General features: G+C 49.2%; 1 protein-coding gene across 4 annotated transcripts in view; it reads right to left on the bottom strand.

Annotated features, from left to right (window-relative positions):
• The window catches only part of YEATS2 (YEATS domain containing 2), a 1,971,885-nt gene that overhangs the window by 67,564 nt on the left and 1,891,058 nt on the right, over nt 1-13,263 (bottom strand). For all 4 annotated transcript variants that reach the window (XM_069617830.1, XM_069617832.1, XM_069617831.1 and 1 more), the window contains one exon: nt 8,536-8,609. In XM_069617830.1, the coding sequence (XP_069473931.1) occupies nt 8,536-8,609 (74 nt within the window). The remainder of the gene's footprint in view (nt 1-8,535; nt 8,610-13,263) is intronic.

The following is a 13,263-nucleotide window of genomic DNA, read 5'->3' on the forward strand; positions in this document are numbered from 1 at the left end:
GGAAAGCGGACAACCTTGTTTAGTTCCCCTCTGTAAGCATACCTGTCTTGAGGCCGTGCCGTTTACTATTTTCCGGATGGACGGATCTTGGTAGTTAGCCCGGATCATCGTCAGGAACTCTCCTCCGAAACTCATCTTCTCCATTACCCGAAACAGAAAGGCCCACTCCATGTGGTCAAAAGCTTTCTCCGTGTCCAGAGCCACTAGGACCGCGGGAGTGCTCGTCTTCTGTACCTTTTCGACTATGTGGGCCACTCTCCTAATATTGTCAGCGGTCTGCCTACCTCTAATAAACCCTACCTGATCTGGGTGAATCAGGTACGAGAGGATAGAATCGAGTCTATTTACCAAGATCTTAGTATACATTTTCGCATCAATGTTAATTAGGGCTATGGGACGATACGAAGCTCTCTCCTCAGGGTTTTTATGTGGTTCAAGGATGAGGGTAACCTTGGCTTCCTCCATGGACGGAGCAATACGACCTGTCTGCCGAAAAGAATTATATAGCAATGTTAAGTGCGGAGCAATCTGAGGGATAAACAATTTATAAAAAGCGGCGGTATAGCCATCCGGTCCGGGTGCTTTATGCGCCGGGAGAGCCCTGATAACCCCTCTGACCTCTTCTTCCGAGATTTCTCGGTTGAGGTTCTCCCTCGTATCTTTACTTATTTCCCGCAGCCAAACGCTCTGAAGGAATGAGTCCTGCTTTTCAATCAGGGGCCGTTGGGAAGCATACAGGGAATCATAAAATTGCGCCAAGGCCTCCTGCAGTTCCCCTTGACTAGTAATTCGCTCACCTGGACCTAGTTGCAACGCCGAATTCGCATTTCTCGCCTTTTTGCCTCTCAGGAGGCGTGCCAGGAGGGCGTACGCCTTATTGGCCTTTGCGTAGTATTGTTGCCTCACTGCGAGAAGCGCCTCCTCTGCTTTTTTGGTCCGCAATAATTCTAACTGTCCTACCGCCTTTCTATATTCCCGCATCGCTCTCCTGGAGGGGGTGCCCCCCGCTGCCTGTCTAGCCGCTTCCACCTCCGCTTCCAATTGACTTTCCAATGTTTTCAGTTGCTTCTCTCAGAAAGCAGACAACGCAATTAATTCTCCCCTGAGAGTAGCCTTGAAGGCGTCCCATCTAATACCCTCTCCTGTATCCTCTACCCTGTTGGTGGCAAAAAACAGCTTAATCTTCTCTTCAAGTATTCCCCGAGCTTCTGGATCCATTAAAATGGCCCCCTGGAACTTTCCATCCCCAGACTCCTCTCGCCCTCTGACCCAGATCCAGCACAGCTGAGACCATTTTGTGGTCCGCAATCCCTATGGGTCCCGTGTGTACCTCCCTTATGCAGCCCAACAACCCCGCGGAGACCCATATATAGCCGATTCTAGATTGTGATCTGTGGACCCCCGACAGGAAGGTGTATCCCTCTTCCTCCCCCTTTATCTCCCTCCATGTATCCCGCAATCCCATTTTACCAATCCTGTCTTTCAGAATTGTGGACATTACTGCGCCCCCCCCCCATCTCTCTGATTTCCAGCTCTGTCCCTCTCCCTATCCCAAACTATATTTAAGTCTCCCATTAAAACTATATGGCCCCTAGCGGGTTCATCCAATACCTGCAGCACTCGATGTAAGAATTGCTTCTGCCCAGAGTTGGGTGCGTAGACCACCGCTAGTGTGTACGGGGCCTCATGGAGTCTCCCCTTTACCAGAATGTACCTTCCTTCTTTGTCCCTGTTACGCTCACCTGGCTCCCACAGGGGCGTCGGTCGGACCCGGACTGCTGCGGCCTCCACCCACGTGATGCGTAGTGCAGCGATGACTGACTGGATCTGCCCTCCTAATCTTGTCTGCTTGGCTCGTAGAAATATTCTCCTACAAGTGGAGAGATGGGTTTAGCCACTTGTGGATTCACGTGATAGCACCCCCACTGTCCTCCCCACTAATCACCTCTGAAGCGCCCTCTGAGCAATCTCACCTTATATTCTTGAAGGATGAGCCCTCCATCTTGCGAAGCACGCAGGGGCGCGTTGATGACCAGTTACTTCACTGGCTTGAAGATATTGGAAGAGTTGTAGACGAATCCGGACACCAAAAGATCCTGGCGAAGAGCCGTAAAGTTCGTAAGAGTTCAAAATGTCTGGAATTCACTCCTGTCCAATTCCTCTTTTACCTTGCAGCTTTGACCCAATAAGAAGATTGACAGCTGAAAGCGCTCTGGTAAAAGTCTGTGTTACCCAACACTGTCCGGTGAATAATGCCAAGGGTTAAACTTGCTGCTTTCTTCTCAACTTACAGGTGCAGCATAAGAAGATGTGGCGTGCTGATGAATTATACCTCCGGCGGTAAAATCAGGTAAGCATATGGTGGCTAAAGAGATTGTCTCTGTCTGTTCTCTCTCTTTAGGTGCCGGGATTCGGCGATGTAAAGATAGAGACAGCGCCGGATCGAAGAGATGCTGCGTGGAACGGTGAGTTTGGCGCGACGCTGCTGCCGATGCAACGCTTTTAAAACAAAGTCTTTCCTCTGGTTTGAAGATGCGATGAATCCGGAATCAGGTAAGAAATCTGGTAATACTCTTGTTCTAACCTTTGCTTCTTTCCTTCTTTCTAGGTGCTCCGGTTCGAGGTGGGCGTGGCAGAAGGCTGGATGCTGCTGTTGGCACAGGGAGCGTTACGCTGCTGGATGCAGAATAACACGCTGCTCTTCGGGCGTGGTTTAAATAGCCTCCAAAGTAGTCCCAGGTAGGTATTCCTCCACGACCACACCCGAGTAACAAAATAGTCCCTAAGGTAAAGTAGTCCCTTCCAGGCCTCACACGGGCTTGGATCTTCTTGCAGCATGGTCTGCATCAGGTAAGTGTGCACCTATGAGCCTGGCGCCAACCCAGACAACCCCTAGCAGGGGTTGCTGGGTTTTCTCAAGGCGACATGATGCCTGCTCCCGGGCTGATGGATGTGGTCTGGATGACCGGGGGTATGCATCATGACAGCCCCTGGTAATATCAGAGATTCTAGAATCGACCGTGTTTTTAATAGCCAGGGCCACTCCCCTTGCCTTAGTTTGCCCCGAAGCGTGGAGAATCCGATCATAACCACGCAGTTTTAATCTGCCCTGGTCCCTATTAATAAGGTGTGTCTCCTGAAGCCCCATTATATCAGGTCCTTCCTTTCGCGTTAAGAGTGCCAATTTCTTCCTCTTAAGAGGGGTATTCAAACCCCTCACATTATGCGTCCGACACTTGAGAAGACCTCGATGAAAAGGAGACAACCTCTAAGTGGAGGTGCTCTTCTGTCCTCCCCCCCCCCCCGTCTGCTGCTCGTTGCCAACCCCCTCTTTCCCTCCCTCCCCATTCTCCCCCCCGTCTCCCCCCTCCTGCTTACTCTCCACTCCAAACTCGGGCATCCTCACCCTTACCGATTCCAACATGGTTGCTCCGCATGGAAACCCCTAGCTTCTCTTATCCCTATAGAGGCCCATCACCCCTAAAGGCGCCATAGCAACTCAAGACTGACGTGGATCCACTTCCTGCCTTTCCCAGTGTTCCCACTTTTCGAGGACTGCCGCTCCTTGTTCCTTTTCTTCTTTTGTCTCCCACTGTTGACCACTCCCCTGGTCTCGGTCAACTACTCGATTCCCCCGGCATCGAAGGGAAGTGCTCCAGGTCCATACGCAAAAGTTCAGCCCCTTCTTGTAGAGAAGTAATATGCCTCTGGGTGCCCTCCCATTCAAACAGCAGCCCGAACGGGAAGGTCCATTTGTATCGTATTGCTTTCTCATTAAGGACCTTTAGCAGCGGGCTCATTTGTCTCCTCTTCACAAGTGTGCTACTCTCGAAGTCTTGAAATAGCGCAATCTGTTGCCCCTGAAACATGATGAGTTCACTCTGTCTCGCCGCCCTGAGGACAGCCTCCTTCCGAGCGTACCTGGCGAATGCTGCTAATACATCCGTCCGTCCCTTGGCTGTCCGGCCCACTCTATGAACACGATCAAGCTCTATCGCCTCAGGGCTGCTCTCTTCCAGAATGCCCGCGAATATGCCCTGGAGCACCACTTTCAGGTCTTTATCGGGCACCGACTCAGGCAACATTTTCACCCCTTTATTAATCCTACATGATCTATTTTCCAAATCCTCCAGCTGAATTTCAAGATTTCTAGTAGCTGTATCTAACCTCTTGATTGCTTCGCTATTCGCTGTTGTGTCCTTGTCCATTTCTTGGAGACCCTTCTCCAGAGTGTCTGTTCTTTCGCCTAATTGTCTCATTTCTTGTTTCATCTCTCCTATTGCCTCATTGAGGTCAGACAGCATCAGCTGGAACTGCTCCTGAAATGTCTTTGCTAGATTTACTTGAAGGGCCTGTAACTCTCCTAAGAATTCCCGTCTGGGCATGATTGCCACGTCCTCTGCCTCGCCCTGGGCACTTGCTTCTCCCGTCGACCCTCCGCGAGCTCTGGGTCCTTCCTTTGGATTTTGCGCTGGCAAGAGCGCGTGGAGGGTGCCCTGGGAATCCTCTGTAGCTTGCTGTCCTTCCCCCCCCCTCCCTTTGGGTTTAGAAGACATGCCGCTGGCGTATCCCCTCCTAGAGGTAGATCTACTCTTCCCCAAACAGGCCTCAATGCTCACTTCAAGGTTTCGCCTCTCAGCTGCCACCGGGCTGCCCTGCCGGCAAATAGCGATAGATTCCCCCCCCCCAAGCAGCCAACTGCCTTATGCTGTCCACTAGGCTCCGCCGAGCTGCAGATCTGACTGGGCTCCCTCTGTGGCCAAGATGGAGTTATTACAGGAGATCAGTTCCACTCTGCGCCCCCTTCCCCAGCACCACCGCCGCCCAAGCACGCTTGCCACACAGGGGGCAGAGGGGGGCCACAGCCCTCGGTCCTTCTCGGGCCCCACCAAGGGGGCAGGCCACACGGAACTGGGATGGATCTGGGGGGGTCCCCTTGTTGCTGTTGGCGTTGCCTACCTCCCGCTCCGGCGAGTCCAGGGAGACCCCGAGCCGCTCCTTACAGCCTCCTTCCCTCGTCTTCGTTCGGGAGTTTCTAACGTACAAATGAGGGCAGGCCGCTCCCGCTTCACTTTCGCTCCAATGCCGGGCTGCCCACGTTTCCCCGCGGGCGCTCTGTCACATCACACTCCGTGGCCCGTAGGCACTGCCTCTCCACGCAGGGAGGGGATCCAGGTGTCACAGCTGTGCAGGCCGCACTCCGGGCCGTTCCCGCCCCACTCTCACTCCTACGTTGGGCCTTCCGCCTCCTCTCGCGGATTCCCCGTTGCAGAGGACCCCCCACCGGGCGATTTCTCGTCCGCTCCTCCAGCCACTCTGCGCACTCTCCAAACTCTGCGAAACCACCAGCGGGGACAGGGCACACAAAGCGCTGATGCTCGCCGGCGCAGCCACTCCGCTCAGGTCGCAATCCGCGGGCCACCACCTCTTCAAGCACCGGGGTCCACCAGCCGCCGGAGAGGATCCGGGCGGCTCTCTAGGGTATCCGCTCCACTCCACAACCCCACTGGGAATCCCTCGCCACTCCAAGGGGGACCGTTGCCGGGGTGGTGGGCACCTTCTCCAGGCGGGTCAGGGAGCGCCGTCGGCACGTCTACACAGTGCCGGCGGCCATCTTGGAATCCGGCAAGTCTTCTTGTAGAGGTGACAAAGCATTGTGGCTGGGATTGCCATTGGTGCTATTTGGAGAAAGTGGATATTTTACCAAGGACAAGAGATTTGTTATCATTGGAACTTTGGTTAACATCGACTTTGGAACCGATCTGAGACATTTCTTTCTTTGGTTGAATATTAACAGAATTGAGCTTGAATCTAGGAAAGGGAAACCCCCAGGACATGAGTGCCAGATATCCTGTGTTACAGTGTTTCCCCTTCGTTTTGGTTAGACAGGGAAGTCCTCGGCAGAGTGGGGAAAGTGATGCATTTTTTTTTATCTATTTCTTTTAAGAATAAAATGGCATATGTTGATAAATCATCAAACAGTTGTCCGCCTCACATTACTGACCCCTCACAGATGACACACAGCATTGAAAAGGATCCATGGAATCTAAGCTCAAATGGCACCTCACATACCCAGATATTCAACATTAAGAGTTGTGGCACGTACAGGAACAACTTTCCGGTAATTTTCATCAGTTTATGTGGCCCTCCAAGTAGCATATAGAGATTGTAACTATTATTTGATACCAAGGGCAACAAAATCACCTAAATGCGTAATCTCTTCCATGATCTAGGGAAGGGTTCACTGTTGTGCTCCAGATTATCAGGAGCATGATCTCTGCTAAAGCGAGATTAGGGCTTTCATTGTGTTTTTCTCAGAGCACTTAGCAAATGGTTGATATGTAAGCACAAATATAAAGGGCTTCCCCGGCATTACACCTTGGTAATGACTATTTAGGGTGAAAACATGCCATTAGCAAGGACTAGAGTTGGCTGCAAAGAATTTACCAGTCACACTACACAAGCCAGGAGAAGGGAGTTCAATGCAATATATGTTTATATGGTTTAACATGAGGCTATCAATTGAAATGCAATGGCAGGATGGCTTCTTCTTTAGTTTCAAGAGGGCAAACTGCCTTTCAGTCTTTTCCTCTGGGCACTGTCCCGGTAATCCTTAATAATTCAAAGTCACTCTCAGTCCAGGGTGGTTGTCTTCATACACTTCTTTGTGACTAAGTTCCATCTTTCTGTCTTCTAGCAATCTTGCGAGTTCATGGGAGGTACTATGGTACACCTCCTGTCAGTGTACACTAAATCAGAGTAGCCACTGATAGGAAGCCAATACATCTAGGCCCCAAAATGTCCACCAGGAGGTAGGCCATTTAGATGGGTTAGTAGGCTGGGATGACAGATTCTCTCCTACGGCTGAAATAGTAGGACATGATACTGGTTCCCAACCCTCTCTTTTCTTCTTCAATGCCATCTCGTTTCTGGGGTAATCATTTCTAGTTCACCACTCTGAGCACACTGATACTCAACATCTTTCTCTGATGCCTCAGCATAAATCATACTTCCCCAAACCTCCAATCTAGTTCGACAGTCGTAGGGCTTGCACAACAGTCTCTTCTCTCCTGCCTGAGCCTCTCTGGTTCTTCGTGTTTATTACTCATCCACTTGTTACCTCTCTCTGGCTGTTTTTCTCCTCCCTTTGCAAAGGGTCACTTTTCATCACCTACACCCAATGTTCTCTACTTTTCTGACAATGTCCGACCTCTGAGTCTTCCTCCACCTCTTCCTCTTTCCTCTCCTTCCTGAATTCTAACACCAACTCCTTACTTTCCTCCTTACCTTCCTTAGCCATGTCCTCCTGAATCATCTTTTGCTATCTCACCACCACCTCCTGATTTATCACCACCATCTCCTTTATTACCAGATCTCCTGTAATACCACCTTCTGATGTTCCTTTTCAACAACCTCCTTTACCGCCAACTTTGCCAGGTTGTCACCGTCCACCTCTCCGCCTCTCCAAATCCTTCTGCTTCGAACGTTCTCCTGTTTCACACTTCCACTCTCTATGGACTCCTACACAACACTGATCCTGCTTGTCAGTTTTATAAGTGCCTGGCTCCACCTCCTAGGGAAATTCCTCTCAACTACTTTCAAGTCGTCGTAATAGCTAGGCGTTGGATTTGTCGCTCATAGCTTGGACAATGCTTCCCAGCTGCTTTAAAGGCCCTGCTGCTAGCTACCGGTCCAGAATCCGCAGACAAAGCCTTTATGAAGGCTGGCGTGGCAAGTCAGAATCAGCAGATGAACAAGGAGACTTTTTGAATTACGTATCTCCTTATAAAAAAAAAAGACCTATTTGACCCTAGTTACCTTTGCCCTATCCTAAAGGAAAGATTTCTTGGTTTGTGTGCATAATAGGCATAACAATTAATGTAATTACCAGACTGTTATATTTATCTTTACCACTCCCAGTGACTGTCCCAATAGCCACTATAAATGCACTCACAAGGTTCAGCAATCATGTTTTAGCTCTGTACCGTACAAGGTGAGAAATATCCATATGCATACAAGTTTGGTCCTACTAACGACAACAGTCCTACACCGAAATTCTAGGCAACCCTACTCTCCTCTGTGAACAGAAGTAGTGACATGTGAACAGAAGTCAGTGACGTGTGGCTGAGGCACAGTGTTTCTGAAGATTGCAAGACAGCAAGGGGTCCACGTTTGGATTAGCTGTACCAATTTAGGGGAAATCGCAAGGATTTCAACATTTTCAAAAAAGGGACAGTGCTATTCTACTGAAAACCAACAAGACCAAATAACCACTTGCTCACTGCCTAGAGCTGAACCTCGCTGATGAAGGTCAAAAAGGCAAAAATGCATTTGTGATGATGTTGTTGGCACTCTTGTTCAGATGTAAGTGCATGTTATTTTCTCGTATGGCATATAAGGTAAACATGAGATTGAGTTGGCTCCAGTCCAGAGGACAAGTTATATGCTCTTGTTTGTCCTAAGTGTACAAACAGTAGGCAATGAGTTCCATTCCCTTTACAAGTTGAGCGGACTAGTTGAAGTACAACACTATACCTGTTGTGGGGTGCTGTCTGGTATCCCATTGCAAAGGCTTCCCGGAGGATATCACTCACCAACTGCTCAGTGGCCTGAAACGATTTTAGAAGAAATAAGTACAGTTAAGTGAAGGACTGAGTAGAGATTAAAAAGCTTACAAACCATTTTTGACTTATTTATTTTCAATTATTTCGTTCCTTTAAAAAAGAAAATGTGTTTTATTATTTTGAAACCCCCCAAAATATTACAATTTGGTAAAGTGGATATTGTTAAAGTGCTGGTCACCCACATAACGAAAGAAAAAAAACGGTCAACATGCTAGTGCTGGCAGGTCTCAGAATGCAGAAGCAAACGTTTCTGCTGCAATATTAAATAATAATATAGATATTTGCCTGAATGCCCACTCCTTTGCAGACATGCAGCATAAGGGGAACATGAATCCAATGTTTTAAAACGGATTCTCTTACACCTTACAGGGAATTTCTTCCAAAGGTCCCTGGATCTCTGGTGAGAAAAAAAAAATATCCAAAAAATAATAACCACCTGACAACTATGGAGTGATTGCCGACGCACTGTTTGCCCACCCCTTGCAAACAATACTTTGGAATTCTCAAAAAAATCATTCTTAATGCCTTTGCCACCTTTTAAGGTATACAGGGGAGACAGGGGGGTACACCACCATAGGATATAGCTTATTTTCTAGCTAGGCTTATGTTTTGACCACATGTTACCAGGCAATTACTTGCCCTCTAGTAGTATAATAGATGGAGGAAAGGCCCTGGAGTGTTGATAGAAGAGGCTCATGGGTATTTTTTAACTATGTATTTATTGTATATGGTTTAAAAATAAAACCTTTACAACATGGTCAAACGAAATATACCAGAAAATTAAAATATATTATTCCAATTCACTTGTCACTGTTTATACTCATTTAAAAATGTTTAAAATTGTCACACTACTTTCCCATATTTTCTTTTTTTAATTTCAGCTTTACTGAATATTTCCAAGAAAAGACATTGAACGAAGTAGAACTTTAAGACCCCTTGTTACAAGCTAAACTTTTCTGACCCTAACTTTGTGCGACTTCTCCATCCCCCCCCCCCCACCCTCTGCCTGCACCTAACCCCCCACCCCCGGAATTCACATCCACCTAAGCACCAATGCCCTCCTCAACGAGACAATATTATCTCGGACAGGTGACAGTTCCAGTCTATGCCTAATGACCTAGGTATTGATGTTGAGAGGTTGAGAATCCTCTCCCCTCTGTGTGATGGGATCGCTGCTCCCTCTAATTAACTGCCATATTTTTCTTGGAAGTCTGACCATTCCATTCCCACTGACTCTGGGTCACAATATATTGCCGTCGTTAAGCGTTCCATTAAGTATAAGTTCTGGGCCGTGTTGATCCATTCTTTCTTACCAGGGGGAGCTCACGCTTCCAGTTTGTGGCCAGACAAGACCTCCCCGCTAGCAGCAGACCATGTACCATTTTCGGCAACCTTATAAATACCACTTCCTGTTCTTGTACACCAAACAATATCAACATTGATGTCTTCGCCCTCGGGATCTCATTCAGGTCCCTAATCCAACTCATCCCAGTAGAACTGGACCACCTCACATCCCCACCACATATGCCAGTAGTCGTCCCTCGATTCCACACTCACGCCAGCACATGGGTCTCGCACTCTGCCATGTCTGCAGTGGAAGTTCAATTTCAAGATCTCTTTCCCACTGCTGTCTCAACCTATCTGTGGGTCCCCTTATTTTATCTACCAGGACCCTGTATAATGCACCGATCAGCCCTTTGGACCGAGTTGCGGTGTCCAGGATCTCCTCGAACAGTGCGAGGTCCCTCTGGATCTTCACCTTCCAAACCTCTCTAGTCAACACTCCCTTTAATTGTAGCTACAAGAAGACAGAGAGTGTACCCACACCAAGAGTCTCCTCCAGCCCCGGCATCGAGATGAATTTACCATCCCTCCACAATTAGCTGACCTTTTCCAGACCCGCCTCATACAAGCCTGAAACCTCTCTGGGTTTGGAATGGCGTCTCTGATCCCCGGCACCCACAAGTGGCCCAGCGGTGATGGCCACGTTGTGACCCTGCCCCAGACCTGCGCCCTGTTGTCAGATGCTCCAAATGGTACCCAGGATGGGGTGATTCTTTTCCTCCGAAGGAGCTTCGACCTAGGAACCCACAACCATTACCCAACCGTGACCGGGCTTAAGTAATAGTTATCAAGACCCACCCACTGCAAGTCTAAGATGTGGGATCAGGACCCTGAGCTGGGTGGCTTTATAGTATAATTGTTTATCTGGAAGACCACACCTCCCAAGTCCTTTGAGTGACTCAGTGCTGCGTTGGAGACCCTTGGTTTCTTCCCCTGCCAGAGAAATTGTGTGAGCGTGCCTTGGGTTCTTTTAAAGTAGCTGTCCGGTATCTGTATTGGAAGCATCTGGAAAAGGTACAGGAGTTTCGCAAGTAGCACCATTTTGATCGCGTTCAAACTACCCATCCATGAGACAGTGAGCTTATTCCATTTTGCTTCGTCCGTCTCTAGCCCAGACTTCATAGGGGGAAAATTCGCCTTAATTTCCCTAGTAACAGAAATGACCAGGTACCTCAGTGACTCTTTACTGACCCTCATTCCGAGGGGTAGGAACAGACCCCCGTCACCATCCCTTTTATTGTCGAAGGGGAAAAGTACTGACTTGTCCATGTTTATTTTGAAGCATGCCATACAATTATATTCTGCAATCACTAATACAGCAGCCGGCACGGAGGTCATCGGATTTGCCACATGTAAGAGCATGCTATCCGCGTAGAGTCCCAGTTTATGTGTCTTCCCCCACGACCAACCCTTCCACAATAGGGTCCCTTCTCAGTCTCTGTGCCAGGGGTTTCAACGAGAGCACGAAAAAAAGCAGGGGAAAGCCGGCAACCCTGTCTTGTCCCCCTCCCCAGGTTAAACCACCTCAAGTAACCTCCGTTAACCCCCACACATGCCCTAGGGGAGGAGTAAATTGCTGTGATACCACTCAGAAATTTCTTGAGCACCCCTATCTTCGTAAGGGCCGCCTACAGGAAGTCCTATTCCACCCTGTCGAAGGCCTTCTCTGCATCCATGGAGAGGAGAGTGAGGTCCCCTTGCTTGCCTTGGGCTTCGCTAATCAGGTGGAGTGTCTTTCTCATAGTGTCCGAGCCCTATCACCCCGGGATAAACCGCATTTGATCAGAGTCGACGAGCTTCGGTAAGTGCACCTCGAGCCTGGCCGCCAGGACCCTGGCATAGATTTTGGCATCTATGCTTAGAAGTGAGATTGGGAGATATGAGCTGCTGGACCCGGGGTCTCTACCCTCCTTGGGTATCACTGTGATGAGGGCCTGGTTAAAGGAATCTGGTGCTTTTCCCGTTTCCATAAAGTCGTTAAAGAGTGGTGTTAAAAAGGAGAGCAGGGCAGACTCAAAGGTTTTATAGAAGCCAGGGGAGAAACCGTCATCTCCCGGTGCTTTCCCAGTCGCAGATGTCTTATGGCGTTCTTAATTTCCTCACCCGTAATCAGCTATTCCATGGTCCCTGATTAGTCCCTGGACAAGGATGGCAGAAAAAACCCCTCGAGATACTCTTGAACCACTCCTTTGACAGTCCCCCCCGTTCACTTCTATATAGGTTTTCGAAGGCCTCTTGTATCCCGGCCACAGTACCCTCAATATTCCCTTCTTTTCCCCTGACCTCGGAGACCCACCTCTCAGCCCTTTGTCCCCATTGTCTAGAGGCCATCAGGGCATCTGCCTTATCGCCTTTCTCGTAGAATTTCTGCTTTAGAAACTGCAGGTTGAGCATGATCTATCCCTCCGCAGGCAGTTTCAGTTCCTCTCTTAAGGCCCTTGCCTCTTGAATGCGGTCCTCTCTATTGGTGGGAGAGGATTGGGCGAGCCTCTCCAAGGCACCTATTTTGTCCCTGAGCCCTTTCTCTACAAGAATACGTTCCCTCTTCTTGCGGGCACCCTCCCTAATCAGCAGCCCCATCCATGTGGCTTTTGCTGCGTCCCATGGTGTCCCCTTCCTCAGTTCCGCGGTGTAATTGATTTTGAAGAATTCCCGGATTTCACTCTCGAGTTCTTCCTTAAAGACCTGGTCCTTCCACAGGGACTCATTACGCCTCCATTTGGAGTTTCTAGGGCACAGCTCTTCCCACTTAATGTCAACTGACACCATGTCATGGTCTGACCATGACACTGGGTGAATCCCGGAGTCCCCTGCCACCTCCCAAAGGTCTCCAGATATGTAAAGGTATTCTATTCTCGTGAGGCTGCTGTGTGGGGCGGAATAGAAAGTGAAGTCCCTCTCCTGTGGGTGGAACTATCGCCAAATGTCCCACAACCCGTATAACCTCATGGCAGATCCCAGCTCACCATCCCCTTGCCTCTGAGGTTCCCGTTCCCCTTCGTGTCTGACCCGTCTGCCCAGACCTACATCCACCCAAACGTTGAAATGACCTTCTAGAATAAGATGCCCCCGAGACTCGCCCACCACTTTTTCTAGGGTTCTATGCAGGAATCTTTTCTGGCCCTGGTTTGGAGCGTATATTGTTGCGAAGGTGAGCCTTATTTTCTTGATCAGGCCCGAGATCAGCACAGCCATCCCTTCTGCATCAGACCACACCTTCGTCAATTCCATCCGGAGCCCTTTCCGGACCAGAATCCCAACCCCTGCATTTCTGGATATTCCGACCCCCAATATT

The sequence above is a fragment of the Ambystoma mexicanum genome, chromosome 10 (assembly GCF_040938575.1).
Source record: "Ambystoma mexicanum isolate Mex_15411 chromosome 10, UKY_AmexF1_1, whole genome shotgun sequence".
Classification (NCBI taxonomy): domain Eukaryota; kingdom Metazoa; phylum Chordata; class Amphibia; order Caudata; family Ambystomatidae; genus Ambystoma; species Ambystoma mexicanum.